The sequence below is a fragment of the Thalassophryne amazonica genome, chromosome 6 (genome assembly GCF_902500255.1).
Source record: "Thalassophryne amazonica chromosome 6, fThaAma1.1, whole genome shotgun sequence".
Lineage (NCBI taxonomy): Eukaryota > Metazoa > Chordata > Actinopteri > Batrachoidiformes > Batrachoididae > Thalassophryne > Thalassophryne amazonica.
Genome location: NC_047108.1, coordinates 50479670 through 50501371, shown reverse-complemented (window position 1 = coordinate 50501371; position 21702 = coordinate 50479670). Strand labels below are relative to the sequence as shown.

The 21702-nt window shown below is 40.4% G+C and overlaps 1 protein-coding gene across 1 annotated transcript in view; it reads right to left on the bottom strand.

The window, feature by feature from the left end:
• Positions 1–21702, bottom strand: part of LOC117512175 (kelch domain-containing protein 8B-like) — a 686860-nt gene that overhangs the window by 256319 nt on the left and 408839 nt on the right. The window contains exon 3 of the mRNA XM_034172165.1: positions 1775–1999. Within this exon, the coding sequence (XP_034028056.1) occupies positions 1775–1999 (225 nt within the window). The remainder of the gene's footprint in view (positions 1–1774; positions 2000–21702) is intronic.

The window sequence follows — 21702 nt, the reverse complement described above, 5'->3', positions numbered from 1 at the left end:
TTAGTTTCGGGTTTGTTTCCTTCCTTTTAGCACTCTTCACCTTTTCTCAACGATTTGTGACTTTTTGACTTTTTTTCCTTCGTTCAGCTATCGCTGTGTGCCGTGTGACTGGGCCCTTATGGAATGACAAGATGCAACCACAACATCTCAGAAACACAAAAATCAAGAAATGTCCGCGTAAAAAAAAATGTTCTCATTCCCAACTCAGATTAGTGTTTCCCCTCGTATCACATAGCGAGGCAAAGGCACTACCCAAGTCATCACATTTTGACTCTAAAGGTTTGTTTTGTCTGAATGGCAATATGAAAATGAGCAGCATTATTTTTAATCACACTGAAATGATGACACGTTTTGGAGGAAAGTGCGCAGGATGACTGTGGGCTGCTGTTGTGCTGTGATTATGTGAAAAGAGGCCGTGAAAATACCCCAGACTGTAGCCATAGATGGCAAAGCCCTGTAAAAAAATTATAAAATGAAATAAATAATTTAAAAAAAGTCGTTTTTAAAAAACGAGCATGTCTGTTGTGGCAACAGTCATACGATGTGATCGTCTGACTACCACAGAAATGGCAGAAGAGTTTGACATCAGCACTTTTTCGGCATGAAAAGACGTGGAGGAATTCATGCATCGGGACGGAGGCGCAGGGCACAGAATAAAAAGCAACGCCCTGATGAAGCCTCACAGGACATGTTGTGGCATGTCCAGCTCGTCCACAATTTCTCGGATAGTCACACGACTGAAAAGCCACCGAAAGCCACCTGAATCTTCCGAATGGTGCAAGAGCTGGGCATGTTAGGGCTTGTCCTGTGAGACCAACACAGAGGTGCTTTCGTCCCGCGCCATGAGCGGCTCCGTGGCGAATTTCTCCGCTCCTCTTTCCATTACAAAAACTCCTGTAACAGTGGAATGTGCCAAAAAAGTGCTATGTCCAGCTGTCTTGCCATTTCTCTGGTAGTCAGACGACGTCCCAGATCAACAAAGCATTCACTTTGGAAATGATCTGGTCATTTGAGCCTGTCGATCGCCGCTCGGTGCGCGGCACGACCTCAGCCGCTGTGGGCCGTCTTTAATCCAGTTGTAATTGTCCTTAATCTGTGTGATCCCCATAAGATCTTCACCGAAAGCCATCTGAATTTTCCAAATGGTTTCCACCTGGCTGTCTCTCACACTTTCTGAAAATATTTTGATGAAGCAAAGCGGCAGTCGATCAGCCAATTTCCTGACAATGAAAATCCGCCGAGGGGGCTGGACCACTCCTCCCACAAGGCGTGCTCACAGGCGAATGATGCAACCGACAGGCGTGAAAAAACTCACGCATGCGCACGAAGGTTCAAGCTTGGCTGATGCAATCACACATGATTCAAATCCATATAGTTTTTGCACAAAATAAAAAGGTCCGTTACTTTTCTAACAGACCTGATAGATTAATGTTCCCTGATGATGCTGAAGTCAAGCAGAGAGTTCTGCCTGTTGTCAGAGAGAAATGACACTGGTGTAAAAAAAAGCACATGTCCCCCGTGCATCACAATGTGATGAGTTCATAGTCCCTTCATGTCATATAGTGATTCACAGGGGCCAGTGACCAAAAGTCAAAATGTGATGAGTTGGGAGTGAGAATGTATTGGTCATGTTGACACTAAGCAGTATTTTTGTTTTTGCAGCCAATGCCTAGCTGAGGCAATATGCCGCAGTGTTTTACAGTGCGCTTAATTCAGTACTCCCACACTGAAGTCGCTACATTAAAAAAGCCTTGATGTAATGCCGACTGCTCACCCTGATCCAGATCGTACTCCTCCATAGTGCTGACAAAGTGAGGTCTGGAGTAGAAGTTATGTGGACCTGGTTGCTGAAGGCCCCCAAGACTGAAGAAGCTTCGCTCACTTGCGGCGCAACAGGAAAACGCCCTTCGGCTTGGGATGCAGGGGTAGTGTGTCCAGCTCTTCATGTCCAAGTCAAAAGCTTCGAGTGCCGTCACTGGCATCTTTCCTTGACGACCACCTGGGAGAAGCAGAAAATAATTACATTAGTAATAGAACATTATATTCTTGCTCTGTTTCACATGTTTTTTAGAGTTGGTTGCTGTAACAAACTGTTGCAAAACGTGTCACACTGTTCTAACAGGAGACAACAAGCTCTGTCGCTTGCACAGATTTCTGAACGGATTGCAATTATTTTGATTTTGGTGTAATTTTATTTATTTATTTATTTTTTTGCTAGCAGTTATTTTTCTTTTGCCCTATTTTCCCATAATTTGAAAGGTAAGTAATGCAATTCATTACATTCTGTATACACGTGAAAAGAAATATACTAAACAAGAGCAAACTGCAATTTCTGACATCTGCCAATTCGGATCCAGATCACCTCCAAAATTCAGTGGAGTCTTCCATGCCTTAAATATCTATCTGTGGCGCAAATCTGGTGAGAATCCGTGAAGTAGTTTTTTGTTTTGTTTTTGTTTTTTTTTGTTTTTTACATAATCCTTCCAAGCCTATATTGAGGGAGAATTTGACCCAGAATCCGGATCCGGATCACCTCCAAAATTTACAATTGAGGCAACAGACAAATAACTGTATAAATGCCAATGATTTTATGACGTCCTTGATGGTCTTACGACTGAACTGATCAAGAAATGTATTGAGAAGTCATTCCATTGGAGTTAAAGGCCAAAATATGAATTTGTGAAAATGTTCAAAATAATTTTTTAGTTGGAACAAATATAAACTTGTGGTCTCTGAGTAATTTAAGTCCAACATCTCTTCTACAGCCTATGTGGTTACTGAGATCAAGGTAGTGGGAAAATGCTCTTGTTTCTGGTTGTTGCCATGGTAATACTTCAGTTTCAGCAGTCCTTCAGCTCAAAAAAAGTGGAATATATTATGAATCATGCATAATTATTTTGGCCAGTATTTGAATCACCCAACAAAGTGAAATTCTACACAGCAGCTGTTCAACACTAACAGCAAATTCTTCCATAATTCCATAATCAAGAACACACACACACACACACAAAGTATTAAATATAGTAAATAAGTTTTTTGATTGGTAAATTACTCAAATTGTTGCCCTATTCCCATTTTGTTTCTGAATTTTTAAATCCCTTTTTATGTGCTCTTCCTTTGTAAGGGCCACAGCCACAGCGAAGCTAATTGAGTAAGTTGATTGTGTTGTGTGAAATATGTGGGAGGAAAACAGAAGCAGTTTTCTGCGGTCTGGGCAGGTGGAACATGTCTTTAGGCAGAGGATAGACTCAGGGTCCTATTTTCACAATGGGAGATAGATAAGTTGTGCATTGGGTGCAAATCCATTAGGGGCATGTCTGGGTGCACTTTGCTCATTAAGCAAAGAGAAATAATGCTGCAAAGCCGTGCACTGGGTGCAAAGTGGTAGAGTCGATTGTGTTCACTTGGCATAGGCGTGTTGTAGTACAATTATAATGTCCACCAATTGCAGCGGCACCCGTTTCTCACTTGAAACCAGAGTTAATCAGGCACAGAGTGCTGTGGTGTTGAGAAAATGGATACAAGTGAAAGGATTAAGCCTGGGTCCCACCAAATAATGAAGGATGAATAATGAGCCACGCAGCATGTTTTCTTTGCTACAAGAGGGTTTCTTCAACTATCGTGGGAGTTTCGTGGCTCTGAGTGGCTCTTAGAGGCATTATCTGCAGTTAACGAGCTTTTGGGGATGCTCCTTTTATACCCAATGATGACTGTCATCTGTTTCCAATTAAATGTTCACCCGTGGAATGTCCAAACAGGTGTTCTTTGAACATTCATCAACTTTCCCAGTCTTTTGTTGCTCCTGCCCCAGCTTTTTTGACACGTGTTGCAGGCATCCATTTCAAAATGAGCAAATATTTGCACAAAACCAATATAGTTTAATCAGTTTGAACATTAAATATCTTGTCTTTGTGGTGTATTCAATTGAATATACAGTGAGGAAAATAAGTATTTGAACACCCTGCGGTTTTTCAAGTTCCCCCACGTAGAAATCATGGAGGGGTCTGAAATTTTCATCTTAGGTGCGTGTCCACTGTGAGAGACATAATCTAAAAAAAAAAAATCTGGAAATCACAATGTATGATTTTTTAATAATTTATTTGTATGTCACTGCTGCAAATAAGTATTTGAACACCTGTGAAAATCTATGTTAATATTTGGTACAGTAGCCTTTGTTTGCAATTACAGAGGTCAGACGTTTCCTGTAGTTCTTGACCAAGTTTTCACAAACTGCAGCAGGGATTTTGGTCCACTCCTCCATACAGATCTTCTCTAGATCTTTCAGGTTTGGAGTTTCAGCTCCCTCCAAAGATTTTCTATTGAGTTCAGGTCTGGAGACTGGCCAGGCCACTCCAGGACCTTGAAATGCTTCTTACGGAGCCCCTGCTTAGTTGCCCTGGCTGTGTGTTTTGGGTCATTGTCATGCTGGAAGACCCAGCCATGACCCATCTTCAATGCTCTTACTCAGGGAAGGAGGTTGTTTGCCAAAATCTAGCAATACATGAACCCATCCATCCTCCCTTCAATACGGTCCAGTCGTCCTGTCCCCTTTGCAGAAGAGCACCCCCAGAGTATGATGTTTCCACCCCCATGCTTCACAGTTGGGATGGTTTTCTTGGGGTTGTTCTCACCCTCTAAACGTGGTAAATGAGTTGATTCCAAAAAGCTCTATTCTGGTCTCATCTGACCACATGACCTTCTCCCATGCCTCCTCTGGATCATCCAGATGGTCACTGGTGAACTTCAAACGGGCCTGGACATGTGCTGGCTTGAGCAGGGGGACCTTGCTGCCCTGCAGGATTTTAAACCATGACAGCATCATGTGTTACTAATGTAATCTTTGTGACTGTGGTCCCAGCTCTCTTCAGGTCATTGACCAGGTCCTCCTGTGTAGTTCTGAGCTTTCTCAGAATCATCCTTACCCCACAAAGTGAAATCTTGCATGGAATCCCAGACCGAGGGAGATTGACAGTCATCTTGTGTTTCTTCCACTTTCTAATAAATAATCATAACAGTTGTCTTCTACCAAGCTGCTTCCCTGTTGTCCTGTAGTCCATCCCAGCCTTGTGCAGGTCTACAGTTTTGTCCCTGGTGTCCTTAGACAGGTCTTTGGTCTTGGCTATGGTGGACAGGTTGGAGTGTGATTGATTGAGTGTGTGAACAGGTGTCTTTTATACAGGTAACAAGTTCAAACAGGTGCAATTAATACAGGTAAAGAGTGCAGAAAAAGAGGGCTTCTTAAAGAAAAATTAACAGGTCTGTGAGAGCCAGAATTCTTGCTGGTTGGTAGGGGGTCAAATACTTATTTGCAGCAGTAACATACAAATAAATTATTAAAAAACTCATATATTGTGATTTCCGGATTTTTTTTTTTTTTTTAGATTATGTCTCTCACAGTGGACATGCACCTAAGATGAAAATTTCAGACCCATCCATGATTTCTAAGTGGGAGAACTTGCAAAACCGCAGGGTGTTCAAATACTTATTTTCCTCACTGTAGGTTGAAGAGGACTTACAAATCATTGTATTCTGTTTTTATTTACATTTTACACAATGTCCCAACTTCATTGGAACTGGGGTTGTATATGCCCGCACACAAAGCCTGCTACAGATGCCATTACAATGTAAATATTGTTTTTGATTGATTGACTGATAGAGGGGATTTATTTAGAAATTGTGCATAAGACAGCAGGATCATAATAATTAATTAAACAATTTGCAAATTATAAAGAACATAATGCTCATATGACTAAGGGTATTTTAGCATTGCATTATAATTTTTGGTTGTTGCTATTGTTAATTTATGAAAAAACTAGGATAAAGCACTTCTGCTCAGCACTTTGTCTGTGCTTTACCAGCAGAAAAAAGCACAATGTTGCGTCACTTCTTGCAGCATATCTTGACGAAGATAGCAGAATTTAACATATTGTGTGATATTTCTCCCAGGCTATCTTTGGTCATTAAAGTGTGACCGTAGCCGTCCTTGAACCAGTCACAGTTCGATGTGAGATCACCATTTCAGAGCAACAATCAAAGATACCATCACATCTCTTTCATGATGCAAATCTTGCATCTCAGACAAGTGAAAAATCACACAATGTACACTGGGCTTCAGGTCAACTCTGCAGAAAGGTGAGAGGTTTTATTTTTTTATACAACAGCAATCACATGCATGTGCATGTCAGTGATACAATAATAATAATAATAATAATAATAATAATAATAAATTTAACTTAGAACGCCCTTTACATTTACAATAAATCTCAAAGGGCTACAGTAATTAAAATGAAAAATTGATAAAAACAGAAACAAAAGTAGGCAGATTAATAAAGCAATCAAAACAACAGGGAAAGAAAAAATTTAAAAATCAGTTAAAACATCAAGTAAAAAGAAACATTTTAAGGCCCTTTTTAGAAGATTCCATGGTCGGTGGAGCCCTCAGGTGAGGAGGTAGGGCATTCCACAGTTAAGGGGCTGCACAGAAGAAAGCACGAGATGGGATCAAGTCCAAGGAGTGAGATAGTCAGTGTTGGAGGAGTGAAGAGAACATGCAGGATAGTGAGAGGTGAGGAGTTCTGTGAGGTATGATGGGGCGTTACCGTATAAACATTGAAAAGTAAGCAGTGAAATTTTGTATGTGATCTGGGCAGAAATGGAACGCAAATGATCTGAACGGAGGATGGGAGTGATACGCACTCATCAGGACACTGGCGACACTGTTCTGGACATACTGAAGTCTTTGTATATACTTGCCAGGAACCTCAATGAGAAGTGCGTTGCAGTAGGCCAGTCTGGAGGAGACAAAGGCGTGGATGAGCTTTTCGGAATCAGAAAGGGAGAGCGTGGGGCTAAGTTCAGCTATGTTATGAAGGTGAAAAAATAAAGTTTCACAAATGTGTTTTATATGAGATTCAAAGGTGAGCTGTGGATCAAAAATGACACCAAGATAAGTGCAATATTTTGACCAAAAAAGGCAATGCTGTGGATTTTGTGTTGTTGAATTTGATGGGCAGTGCCAATTTGGATTGCTTCAGTTTTTGAATTGTTAAGGAGAAAATTTTATTGCATCCAAGCCTTAATCTCCTCCAGACAGGCTGTGAGAGTGGAAAGAGGGGTAGCTAGAGATGGAGATGGAGCAAAAGCAGATGGGGTCCCAGACACACTGCCACCCAGCCTCAGATATAACTGAGTATCGTCAGCATGGCAAGTGGAATGAGCCTGCATAACTGCTGATGATCTATCCAAGTGGCATCATATACAGATTAAATAAAAGGGGTCCCAAGACTGATTCCTGAGGCACCCCATAAGAGACAAGATGACCCAATGATCTGGCATGGCCAATTCATGGACTAATTCCAATCTGTCCGACAGATAAGATTAAAACCAATCTCGGGCAGTGCCAGTGAGCCCGACAAGGTCCAGTAGTCGGTGGAGCAGAATAGCATGATCAACCGTGTTGAAGGATGCTGACATGTCAAGCAGAATGAGGACAGAGGAATGTCCATGGTCAGAAGCGACCAACAGGTCATTTGTGACCCGGACCAATGCTGTCTCTGTACTATGAGCTCCACAGAAACCAGATTGGAATTTTTCTAGAATACTGTTTTCATGTAAATGATCTTGATAATCGACCAAAACAAGCATTCGTCTCTTCCAGACTGAACTACTGCAATGTTCTATTTTCTAAAGCAGACGTAAGCAGAAAGTTTGACTACATTACACCAATTTTGGCATCTTTTCACTGGTTCCTGTCTCTGTGAGGACAGAATTTAAGGTTCTCTTACTAACCTATAAAATTATAGATGGACTAGCGTCTCCCTACTGAGCTGTCATAATAAAACCCTATGTACCAGCCCAGGCTCTGCATTCTCTGGGTGCTTCATGTCCCGAGTGTGAATAAAAAGTCTATAGGTTACAGACTTTTTTTGGAAACACATGCTACACAGGCTCTGCATGTTTTGAGGAATGATCTCCCTACAAAGATAAAACAGTCAGATTCTGTAGAGACATTCAAGTCCAGACTTAAGACGCATCTATTTGCCCTCTCGGATGGCTAGTATATGGGCATAGTGTGGTACTATGCTTCTTATCCCTTTAACCCATCTTATTAGCAACGGAACAGGTCTCGGCCTCACTTCATCTAAATTCTGGGCTTCTTAGTGAAGCTTGGGGCTCATGGTCAGTAATCACCTTTGTATTCTTAGTTTCTACCAAACTGCTGTTTGATGCCATATAGCCATGTCACATGCCACACTTGAGTGCAATATTTGTTTTTGTGAAATATCCACAGTTTTGTATATACTTTTCTCTTTTTTATATGCAATCTCTTCTTGCTACTACATTCTTGTAGCCCTGTCCATTCAGCACACAGTCCAAGGTGTCAGTCACTCTGTGATCAGATAAGAGGCGCCTCGCCTGCAGGGAGGCATGCGAACCACACGCACATAATGTGTTTGGGGGGCGGGAAGAGTGCACAGAACACACGCACACGTGTTGTGGGGGGAGCCGACACTCTGGCACGCCACATGTGTACTTGGCAACCCCACAGTCGTGGGCGCACTTAGGCAAATTTCACAGCCAGCTCGAAAGTGATGATCTGCTGTTTTTGTGCTAATAGCGGCGAATGGCCACACATATTTTCAGTGCCAAGCAAGCGGTGTTAGATGTTTGTGTGCATCACCTGGAATGTGGCTGACACCTGCTGTGAGAGGGATCGAATGGGCTCTCACAGAGCACACTCTGTCTTTCAGCCACTAGTGTGCGCAAATAGTTGTAGCAACAGGTGTACAAGGCATTGGAGGCAGCTACGATTTTACACGTATTGCATACGATTCCTGATTCAACCACATTCGTACTATATGTGAAGGGGCCCTTACTCACTTATTAGGTTTACAATTTGCACTGAAACACTTGCACATTACCTATCGTTGTATTCTCTCTGCTTCACTGTCGATTTACTGCTGATGAACCCATATCTTAGGTGCTGTTTTTCCCGGTCGACGGATTCTGCTCTTTTTCACTCTGTCATCGCACAATGCCTTGTAAAACCTTGTAACTATTAAAATGGCCTAAGCAGTGGTTTACCCCTCTGAGTCTGGTCTGCTTGAGGTTTCTTCCTCAACATCATCTGAGGGATTTTTTCCTTACCACTGTTGCCTGTGTGTTTGGTCTAGGGGTTAGCAAGGTAAGATCTTACTTGTGTGAATCACCTTGAGGCAGCTTTGTTGTGATTTGGTGCTATATAAACAAAATGAATTAAATTGATAACCTAAATACCCACCCCCCCCCCCGCCCCCTCCACACACACACACACACACACACACACACACACACACACACACACACACACACACCATGGCCATACAAAAACTGTCATGTTAGTAGCGCATCATTACTGGTGACTAGCAATGATACAGTATATACAGGCAGCACAGTGAATGTGCAAAGCTACTTATGTAGTTGTGTCTCAATGCTGCACTCTTTGTACAACACTGGATGACACTGGACAACAGCAACATTCCATCTTTGTAATCTTTGTACCTGACCACATCTCATTTTTAGACCAACGCACCCACAGGACTGCAAGCGGTATCGTGATTCAGAAGTCATGGGATTTGGGTGTAAAAATGACAACCTTGCCAGCTGGTATACAAATAATGAATGTTTATGAGTTCAATGGTATGAATAATTCATGAGATGAAAGATGGAATGTTCCATTCAATGAGGCAAAGCTGAGTTGAATGGCACATTCCACTTTTCACCGAATTAAATATTTGTTCCAATGAAAGAAAGTAAAAACATTCATTATTTGTTTTATATAATGGCTAAAATAGATCCTTGTCATGTGATATTATATTGATTTATAAACAGAAAGGGACTTACATTTTGGTCTGTGTCACTGGTACTTTGACATCAACAGTCCAACTTGTTCATTCGGCTGCTCTCGGTTTTGTTCGGGGTCGCCACAGCGGATACAGCCAGATCCGCATTGGTAATTGGCACAAGTTTTAAGCCGGATGCCCTTCCTGACGCAACTCCAGTTTTACCCGGAGAAACACACACAGCCGCTGGTGTTCCAAAGAGGTCTCCCATCCAAGTACTAAACAGATCCTGCTCTGCTTAGCTTCTGAGATCTGACAGGATCAGGCTGACACAGAGCAGATCAATGGATATTGATAAGATTTTAATCAATATCGATGCCATTATCGATTCTGATCCGATTCCTTATGGATTCCCTTATCGATACCGCTTGTGAATTAGGTAGGATTAAGTAGGATTTACAGGTTTTCTATGTCAACAACATTTTATTGAGACTTAAAGTAAATAAATATGAAATTGGTCACTGGATCCTTTATCTCTGGACATAAATAAAAATAAATAAAATCTGTAGTTTTTGTCAAAAGCGTTTCCTTTCAGATATTTTGGTGTGAATGTCTCTCCATACCTCTGAGCTGAGCTCAGCCAGCTGCTGAACGTCAGCGCAGGACGTCTCATTTTGGGAGGGAAAAAAAGATTTTGATCGATTGCAGTTTGTTTATATTACAACATTTGAAAAGAGGTGTCATTTGATTTAAACAGCGTTTTGCTTTGAATTTATTAATTCCGACTGGATTCTATCATTCTAACTTGACTCGGCAGAGAAATGCGCAGCAATTGGAGCTGTGTGAACAGAACAGAGGACGATTCTCTTTTCTTTCTCTCAACAAGACAGGAGTCCCAGTTAGTAACTTTAATCCGCACAAAAGTGACTCACGATTGACATATTCAAGGATGAAAGTGGTGAAAACCAAAAAAAGCTGTAACCCAAAATTACCCCCCAACACTACCCACACGAAAATGTTTGAATTCTAGAAGCTCTGAAATGCAATCTGGGGCTATTCCAGACAGTAAACTGGAGTGAGTGCAGCATTCATTTTGGTGAGAAAAAAAAAATAACAACTTTCTTTATTCAAATTTATTCCAGTAGTATTCTGCTCTTACTAGGATGCGGCAGTTTTCTAGCTTGGCAGATTGTTCTGGAGGAAATCACTGAAGAAATTAACAAACTGAAAATATGGTTTGACCAAAACAAATTGTCATTAAACTTAAATAAGACAGGAATGAAGTGGAGGTGTAAGAGTCACTTGGTGCTCACAGAAAACAGGTATTTATTTCTATACTTATTTATTCATGTTCATTGTTAGTTGGTTTCATATTTTCTGTTGTGTATTAATCAGGTTCTTTTTGTCTCTCTCTAAAATTGTATTGTAGCATTATTAGATATTATTACTATTATTGTTGCTGCTGCTATTATGAGATGAAATGAGATGACATGAGATGAGATATACTTTACTGAGCTCACAGTGGAGAAATTATGTTTACACTCCAGTTACCTCAGACAGCAATTAGTCCACAATTATTACTTGTTTACCGTAATAATGGCACACATCAGAATTAAAGACAGCACATACACATTTGACATTGTTTATGTGCACTAAGTTTGAAGAAGTCCATTATCTGAAATGAGGCAAGAGGGTGAAGGCCACGCAGCAACCCTGAGATGCGCCACCGTCAGCTTGGGGGGAGTCCCAAGCTGATTTTTTATTATTATTATGTAAACAAAAATAAATTTTAAAAAATTACAAGTTGTAATACATTTGAGTCTTTTATGACAACAAATGCTGAGCCATTAATTATTATACAGAAAACAAATGCATACAAACGTGCTGAGATGCAAACAGCTTAATGCTAACTTTAACACTGAAAATGCCATAGACATGCTAATGCATTAGCATCGGTCCTGTTTTTAAGTTATAAAATACATCTATCAACTGTTTCAGAAGACCATAACAGGTCGGTTTAACAAAAAAGGTAAATATAACTCACAGACATATGCTCTTTGGGGTTTTAGCGGGGAAAAATTAAGATAATGCAAAATAAAACAAAGAACCAACGAAGCAGCGGGTCAGATCAATGCTTCATGGCTTCAAGCTACAAAGAAGAGCGGTGCTGCAGAAACGGTTGATTACAGACATGATCATTTTCCCGACAAGCACCCCCAAAAACAACAGCCTCTCCGAAGGACCGATAAGGGAATTGTTAAGCAAAAAGGCTATTGTTGTCGGTGTATCAAATCATTTCTTAACGATACCCGAAAAGAACTGGTTCTCGATACCCAACCCTAATTAGCACTGTCAATAAGCTCGTTCAAATCATTGTCCGTCAACAAAACAAACTCTGCCATCTTGAGCTAAACACCGCCCCCACTAGTGTCCGCGTGTGTGGGGTTCGCAGCATGCAATGGTACAAAATGTATGGAACCAAATTTGCACTGTAAATGGAACGAATAATCCATTTCACATGCCATACAAAGCACCTATCAAATGACAAGGATCCAATCAGCCGTTATATAATAACAAAAAATGATATTTGAGTTGAGTTTTGTGCTCCTTTGCATGGCACCCTTAGTGTGGGGATCCATCTCAATGTAGCTTTCTTGCATGTTCTACAGCCTATATGATTATCTATGGTTGGAATGGTAGATAGGGGGATCAGGAAGTGGAAGATTAATGGAAAGGAGGCTGCGACGAGCACTGTGGACAAATGGGCAATGGGTCCATCTGGAGGTTTATGGAATTCAGATGATTAGAGGCATGCTGGTGTTGAGGCTTTGCTGCCGAACATACAATGTTGTGCCTCAATTCCACCTCTGGTATATGTGCAGACCAGCACTGAGGCCACATTTAGTTTTGGACTGAAAGCAGAGAAAAGCAGCAGGATGTTCCCCCTTGGACACCTACAACTTGTTTACTTCCACAAATCAAAACTTTATAAAGCGCAACAACAAGGGAAAGGTAGCAAATGTGAATGCCAGAGAAAGGAGGAGGATGAGAACACTGCGATTGAAGGCAGTGTGATAGGACAAGAAAAAGACAAGAATTGGTGACAAGGGCAGAGAAATCAGAGGTGTTGGTGACACACAAAAAGTGAGATGACGATACAGAGATGAATGTAATGAGAGAGTGTAGAGGAGTGAGAGAAGACAGTGGGGGGGGGGGTCATCGAGAGTGGGCAGGGCTGCATGCACATCGATAAGAACAGTACAGTGAGACAGTGAGTCAGACTGAGTAGGAAGAGCGAGAATCAGAGCGATGACTCAGAAAAAGTCTGAACTAAAAACTCATTTTTCACACGTGAGGATGAAACTGCAGCACAGCACAAGACAGATTCTTGGCAGCACTAATGGGGCTGCAACATTAAGAAAAAGAAAGTTATAATTGTTACTATAATCCTAAAACAGCATCCAAATGATGATAAAACAAGTTTTGTTTTAATATGTGTGTACAAGGACCAGCACAGAGAAGTACAGTATACAAATAATGAATGCTTATGAGTTCAATGGTACAAATATTTGTACCATTTAACTCAGCTTCGCCAAATTAAATATTCGTTCCATTGAAAGAATGTAAAAACATTCATTATTTGTTTTATATATCGGCTAAAAGAACGTGTCCCCGCGGTGAACACAGCTTTTGATTTGATCCCACAATGCACCACGCAGGTGTACGCATTCAAACTGGATCAAACAAACACAGCGTCATTCCAGTCGAGTTGATGATCATGGCATCCAAGAAAACAGTTGAGCAAGGAAAATTGGGCACTTATTTCAGCAAGAAATGGTGAGTGGTTTATAAATAGTTTTCAGACAATAGTGTGTTTGAAAGGCATTCTATGATGACTGAAATTACATTTTCGGAGGTTTTCCGACCACACGTCAACCTATACGGATTCTCCGTAAATTATATGTATTTTTCCGAGTTTCAGAGTCATAAGGATGTACAAATAAATTCGGATATTCAGGGTTTGGTCTGCAACGCGTCTGTAATCAACCGTTACTGCAGCGCGACTCCACTTTGAACCGTGAACCATTGAAGCAATGCTTTGAACCACTAGCTCGTTGGTTCTTTGATTCGCTGCTCTTCAGAAACAGCAAGTCCGCTTCTTAACCCCTCTCAAAGCCATTAAAATACTGTGAGTCACTTTTGTGTGTATTAAAGTCACTAACTGGGACTCTAGTTTCAGTCAAGAAATGAGAATCATTCTCCGTTCCGTTGGCACAGCTCCAAACGCTGCGCGGCTCTCTGCCAAGACAGAGTCCGGTCGGAATTAATAACTTCACAATGAATTGCCGCTTTAAATAAAATGACACCTCTTAAAACGTAATACAGACTAGAAACTACAATCGACTAAAATGTTTTTTTCCTCCCAAAATGAGATGTGCTAAGAGCTCAGCTCAGATATATGGCAAGACATTCATGCCAATAATATCTGAAAGGAAATGCTTTTGACAAAATCTACAGATTTGTTTATTCCTATTTATGTCCAGAGATCAAGGATCCACCATGTAGAGTTTATTATGTCCAAAGTTTAAGTATCCAGTTACCAATTTCATATTTATTTACTTTAAGACTCAATAAAATGCTGTTCAATTTCAATTTAATCGGCTTATAAAGTGCCAAATCACAACAAAATCCATCTCAGTGAGCCTCACATAGAACAGTTCAATAAAAAAAATTAAAATAAATAAATAAAAATTAAAAAATTCAAATACATAATTAAAAACAGAAGTAAAATAATAAAATATTAAAAAAATATTAATAAGAAAGAGAATAAAAATAGGCTTTAAGTAATAATAGGCTTGACTTAAAAATGTCCACGGACTCTGTCTCACGGTCGCAGGAAGACCGTTCCACACCATAAGAAAAAGGCGAATAAAAGAATGAAGATTACTGAATAACAAGACATGTACGATTTTTATTTTATCATTGGGAAAAAAATGCATCTGTCAGATTTTCACTCTGGATCCAGTCAATTTTGAATGTGTGTGCCAAATTTAGTGCTTTTATGAGAAAATTAACAAAAGGTTCGCTATTCCACCCTGCTATCACATTTTAGTGCTGACAACAGTACAAATTTATCAAGTACTTAATAATTTTTATTACCCCAATCTATAAAATTTCACAACTAAAGCAATATTTTTAACATAAAAATAACCATTTCAATAATGATCATTCATTTAATAAAGGAAATATCTCAAATAGGGCTGCAGCTAGTGAATATTTTTGGAATCAAGTATTCTATCAATTATTTTATTGATTAATCGAGCAATTGGATAAAAAAGTACTTTTGTATTTTTAAACAATATCAGTAGTGGCAGGGCTCTCCCTAAGCAATGGCACAATGTCGCTGTGCCATCATGCAGATTTTTAAGGCTAGGATGTTCCCTATTTTTTTTCACATTATTTTATTTTATTGTTTTTACCAATTTTTGCAAATTTATATACAAGATGAACAAACAGTAATAACAACTGAACAGTAAGGAACCCCCAAACGTTCCTGTCAAGTATACCAAACAAACGAACAAACAAAGCGACAGAAATCAAATCGCATACACACACACAAAAAAAGGACCAACATTGTTACACTGCTACACGTTTTTTCTCTTAAGACAGAGAAATATGAACATATATGCATATTTTTCGGTGGCATCTTGAACAGCTGCTATGAAACAGTTCTATGTTTTCCTAAATAGTCCAGAAAAGGTTGCCAAATCTTGATAAATTTACCCGCTTTATCCTGAAGGGAATACCGGATCTTTTCCATATGCAAGATGTTTATAATTTCAGACAACCACATTTTGAATTGGGGTACCGTATCAGTTTTCCATAAAGTTAATATAATCTTTTTTGCTATAATCATACCATATTCAATTGTGTGTCGTTCAGAGTAGCTGAGGCACAGAAGAGATTGAGATAACCCAAACAATGCTACTTTGGGGTCTGGGGTTAAACAGCACTCATACATACCTTCAAACCACTGAAAAACATCCAGCCAAAAATTGTGCAGTTTTGTGCAAGACCAAAATAAATTGGTCAGAGAGCCCTCCGCACATTTACAACGGTCACATAAAGGAGAGGTGGAAGGAAAAATTTTGTGCAATGTAGTCTTAGAGTAGTGCAGCCTAAATTTTAAACTGAATTAATTGATGCCTTGCATTTATAGAGCAGGACCAGATTTTGTTCAGACTCTCCTCCCATTCCTCGTCCTCTATCTGTAAGCCCAGCTCCCCTTCCCATGCATTTTTCAAGGGTAAAGAGTTACACTGAACTAAAAAGAGATTAACAAACCCAGACACCAACTTTTTGTATTCAGGTGAACTCGAGAGAAGCTTATAAATTGGCACCTCCTCAGGTAAGGACTCGAATTCAGGGATATTCTGGCGAACAAAGTTCCTAACTTTCAGATATCGAAAAAAATGCGTTGCAGGCAGAGAGAACTTATCTTTTAGTTGAGCAAAGGAGGCAAACTGTCTAGCAACATATAAATCCCTAAGAGAAACAATTCCCTTTTCCTTCCAATTGTCAAACGAGGCATCTAACAAGGATGGGGGGAAAGTGTGGTTACTTGATATCAGTGTATGAATATTTGTATTTGGTAAGGAATATTTTTTCCTAATTTGACTGAGCATTTTTATACAGTTTGAGACAACAAAATTGTGCACCTTAACATTTGGACTAGGAGGTGAAAAAAGGAGGGCAGGGAGAGAACTATTTTCAACCTCTTTCAATGGCCACCCAAGGAGGAATGTCAGCCATTGAGTCCAATGTGTACTCCATTTGCCAGTAGACCAACGTGCGGCAGAGTGCCGCCCAATAGTAATGTTGAAAGTTGGGCAAACCTAGCCCAACCATTTTTATTGCATTTATGCGACCTACCATAGAAATAGGAAGGCTTCTCCATTTCTCAATATCCTGCTTTAATTTTTCAATCTTATCAAGATGATTATACTTAAAAATTAACTTAGGATGTTTTGGCAAGGTAACACCTAGATATTTTAACTGGTCCGTTTTTTTAAAAGGGAGATTTTCTAAAAAATCTACGTCAAGATCAGTCCCCAGTACCATAAATTCACTTTTCTGCCAATTAATGGTATAGCCAGAAATTTCCCCAAAAGATTTTACCAATTCTAATAAAACTGGAACTGAGCTTTCAGGATTAGATAAAAAGATCAAATCAAATCAAATTTATTAATTTATATAGCGCCAACTCACGACAAAATCGTCTCAAGGCGCTTCACAACATAAAAAACAATTAAAAATTTAAAACACAATAAAAACAACCATAAAAGAAAAACAGCAGTAAAAGAATACAAGATTAAAAACACATCATAACACTAATGATAAAACAGGGAAAATAAATGAGTCTTTAAACGTGATTTAAAGGTCTCCACAGTGTCCGACTGCCGAATGTGTGCTGGCAGATCGTTCCACAGAGCTGGGGCACGATAGGAAAAAGCTCTGTGACCGGCAGACTTTTTATTCACCCTGGGAACACACAGAAGTCCTGCACCCTGAGAACGCAGGGCCCGAGCTGGTACATAGGGGCTTATCAAGTCAGCCAGATAGGGAGGTGCAAGTCCATGAACAATTTTATGAACTAAAATCAGTACTTTAAAATCCGATCTTGCAGAAACAGGAAGCCAGTGCAGGGACGCCAAGATTGGCGTAATGTGGTCAAACTTTCTGCTCCGTGTCAAAAGTCTGGCAGCAGCATTCTGAACCAATTGAAGACCCCTGATCCTGGACTGCGGTAAGCCAGAGAATAGAGCATTACAATAGTCCAATCTAGAAGAGACAAACGCATGAATCAAAGTCTCAGCATCAGCCATAGACAGAATAGGACGAATCCTCGCTATATTTCGCAAATGGAAGAAGGCAGTCCTTGTAATGTCTCTAATGTGGAGATCAAAGGACAACGCAGGATCAAAAATGACTCCAAGGTTCCTCACTTTATCCGTATGATGTATAACACACGGAAAAAAAAGATAACCACATCATCAGCATACAGTGATATGGAATGATCAACTCTACCTAACTGGACTGGGTTAACGGAGGGACTGTTCCTAATCGCTATGGCGAGGGGCTCAATTGCAATTACAAAAAGCAGGGGGCTTAGGGGACAACCCTGACAAGTGCCCCGATGCAAAGGGAAAGGTGCTGATCGTTCTTGGTTAGTAAAAATGGAAGCTGATGGATGCCTATATAATAACTTCACCCAGGAGATAAACTGGTCACCCAGAACAAATCGTTCTAATACTACCACCATATAGGCCCATTCCACCTAATCAAATGCCTTTTCTGCGTCTAAACATAAAGCTGCGACTTTTTGAGTTTGCCAATGTCGATGATACATGATGTTCATTAATCTCCTAATGTTAAAAAAAGAAAACCTATTAGGTACAAACCCAGTCTGGTCAGGATGAATGATTGAGCTAATGTGGTTATTTAATCTATTTGCCAATAACTTAGTAAATATTTTCAAATCAGTATTTAATAAGGAAATGGGGCGGTAGGATGAAGGTTCCATTTCATCCTTCCCTTCCTTCAGTAATAATGAAATGTTGGCATCATATAATGTTCTTGGGAATTCCTTAGTTTGAAATGAATGCTTAAACATCCTAAGTAACAAAGGGGCAATTTTTTCAGCATTTGTTTTGTAAATTTCAATGCCAAAGCCATCCTGACCTGCAGCCTTGCCATTGGGAATGGATTTAATTGCTGATACTATTTCCTGAATGGTGATTTCAGCATTCAAAGCATTACGTGATGCATCATTTAAAATTGGGAGATCCCACTTGTCTAGCCAGGCTGAAATGCCTCCTTTGGATTTTGACCTGTAGAGTTCTTCATAATACTCTTTAAATCTCCTGTCAATTGTCGTGAAAGATTATGGGGTTTCTCACCAAGCTCAAAATGCTTTTGTTTAATTCTGATGAGTTGTTCACTTACTTTGGTTGATAGAATGGAATTATACTTATAATTATAGGGAGACAGACACCCTATCTACTTTTAAGATTAGGCTTAAAATTTTCCTTTTTGCTAAAGCTTATAGTTAGGGCTGGATCAGGTGACTCTGAACCATCCCTTAGTTACGCTGCTATAGACTTAGACTGCTGGGGGGTTCCCATGATGCACTGAGTGTTTCTTTCTCTTTTTGCTCTGTATGCACCACTCTGCATTTAATCATTAGTGATTGATCTCTGCTCCCCTCCACAGCATGTCTTTTTCCTGGTTCTCTCCCTCAGCCCCAACCAGTCCCAGCAGAAGACTGCCCCTCCCTGAGCCTGGTTCTGCTGGAGGTTTCTTCCTGTTAAAAGGGAGTTTTTCCTTCCCACTGTCGCCAAGTGCTTGCTCACAGGGGGTTGTTTTGACCGTTGGGGTTTTTACGTAATTATTGTATGGCCTTGCCTTACAATATAAAGCGCCTTGGGGCAACTGTTTGTTGTGATTTGGCGCTATATAAATAAAATTGATTGATTGATTGATACTCATATTTTAACTTCAGGATATCCTGCAGGACAGTTGAGCCGGGAGAGGCTTTATGTGCTTGTTCAAGCTCTGCTATCTTAGCTTTTATATCTAGCAAACGCTGTCAACGTCTCTTCTTTAAAGAAGCTTCAAATGATATAATATGCCCTCTTAACACTACTTTAAAAGTCTCCCACAGCACTGAGTCAGACACATCATTTTTATCATTGGACTCTATAAATTTTAAGATTTTATCCGCAATAAACTGTGGAAAAGATTTTTCAGTCAAAAGATGTGGATTAAACTGCCAGTTATATGCCTGCTTAGAAAAGCGTAAATCTAAAACTATTGAAGTTGGGGAGTGATCTGAAATAAGAATATTGTGATATCTAGTGGAGATTACATAGGGTAACTATTTGGAATGTAGCAAGAAATTGTCTATTCTAGAGTAAGATTTGTGTACTTGTGAAAAATATGAATAGTCGTTTACTGTAGGATTACATAATCTCCATATATCAACCAAGTTGTTCGCACTCATTAAAGTTTTCAATTGAATTGAAGAGGCCATCACATGACAAATTTGAGAGGATTTATCTAAATGTGCATCTAGCACACAATTAAAGTCTCTACCAAATATCACATGGGTCTCGGACAGATTGGGAATCATTTTGAGTATTTTACGAAAAAAAGAGGGATTGTCATAGTTGGGGCCATAAACATTTAAAAGTGTGACATGAAATGAGTGAATATAGCCAGTTACCAAAAGGAAACGACCATTCGGGTCTTTGACAGTGGAAATATGCCTGAAAGGTACAGTCCTTTTAATCAAAATTACCACCCCTCTCACGTTGCTTGAAAAGGTAGATTGGAAAATCTGGTTAGCCCAGCTGCATTTAAGCAATTGCTCTTTAGCTGGTCTAATGTGCGTTTCTTGAAGGTAAACTATGTCAGCAGATAATGATTTTAAATGCGAAAAAACTTTAGCTCTTTTCAACACGTCCCAGACCATGCACATTCCAACTAATAAACTTAAAACCACCTTGCTGTGTTAATGACTCAGGGATAAACCCACAAAAAGAAAATTGCAATGTAACTATGCAGTAAAGAAGCACAAAAATAAAAGAACACATAAAAACATATAAACATATACCCCCTCCCTCCTTCCCACTTTCCCAAACAAAGTGAGAATGCATAGCCCACATATTCATGTTGGGATAGATGGAACAACCGCACTATAGAGCCCCTCCGAGCCATCTGGTTAAGAACGAATGTCCAAAGAAAGTACCAAAAAAGTCACCTTTTAATCCTGAGAACACACCTCCGAAGCATCAAGCTTAACAGATCAGCCTTCTTCCAGAGTGCTCGCGTAGACCTCCGCGTCGTGCAGCGAAGAGAATACTTTAACAGTAGATCCAAAAGACACGCGGAGACGGGCTGGATAGATGAACCCACACCGTGCGCCGCGAGCCATTAGACGCTTAACCACATCCCCAAAGACCTGGCGCTGCCTCACCACCTTGGCTGGGAGATCTGGAAAGATGAAGATCGGCTTGTCGTTGTAGTGGAGCGGGAATGCCTCACTTGCCAGCCGCAATATCTTCTCCTTGATGAAATAGTGATGCAGACGAGCGATGATTATGCGCGGACGCTCACCCTCTCCAGGTACGCGAGCACCCAGCCGGTGCCCTCGGTCTACTTTTATTGGCTTTTCAAACTTGTCTGCACCAAGCAGCTCAGGGAGGAACTTAGACAAAAACATTTCCATCTGACCTTTCTCCATTTTTTCAGGAATTCTCACTATCTTGATATTTTGTCTCCTGAAATGAGCTTCTAAGTCCACCACTTTATGACCCAGTCTTTCGTTTTCGGCTCGAAGCGTGTCAAGAGCATTCTCAACCAGCTTTATACGTCGCTCGTAGTCACAGCCAGCCTTCTCAACATATTGAACCCGGGCACCCAGACTCACCACGGACGCCCGGGTAGCCGATAGAGAGGCCTCGAGCGTGTTGAATCTCTCATCCATCCTATTTTGTAAGCCGCGAATGGCCGAGAGGATGTCTGTCGGTTACTCATCGTCCAACTTGCTAGCTGTAGCAGAAGTTAGCTCAGGGTCCTCGGCTAGCGCAGGTGATTCGGTATCGCTCTCATTGTTAGGTTTTTCAAGCTTCTTTCCTCTTTCACTTCTTGGTTTCGTCATCTTGATGATGTTACACGAAAGGTGCGTACCCGTCGGATCAAACACTGAGTCAATTACATCGAATAGTGACCAAAATGCAGCGAGGGTCAGAGGAGCTCTGTCAAGAAACGTCTACTCCATCAGGTGTTCACTAGCACCCCCCTTTTTTCACATTATTAA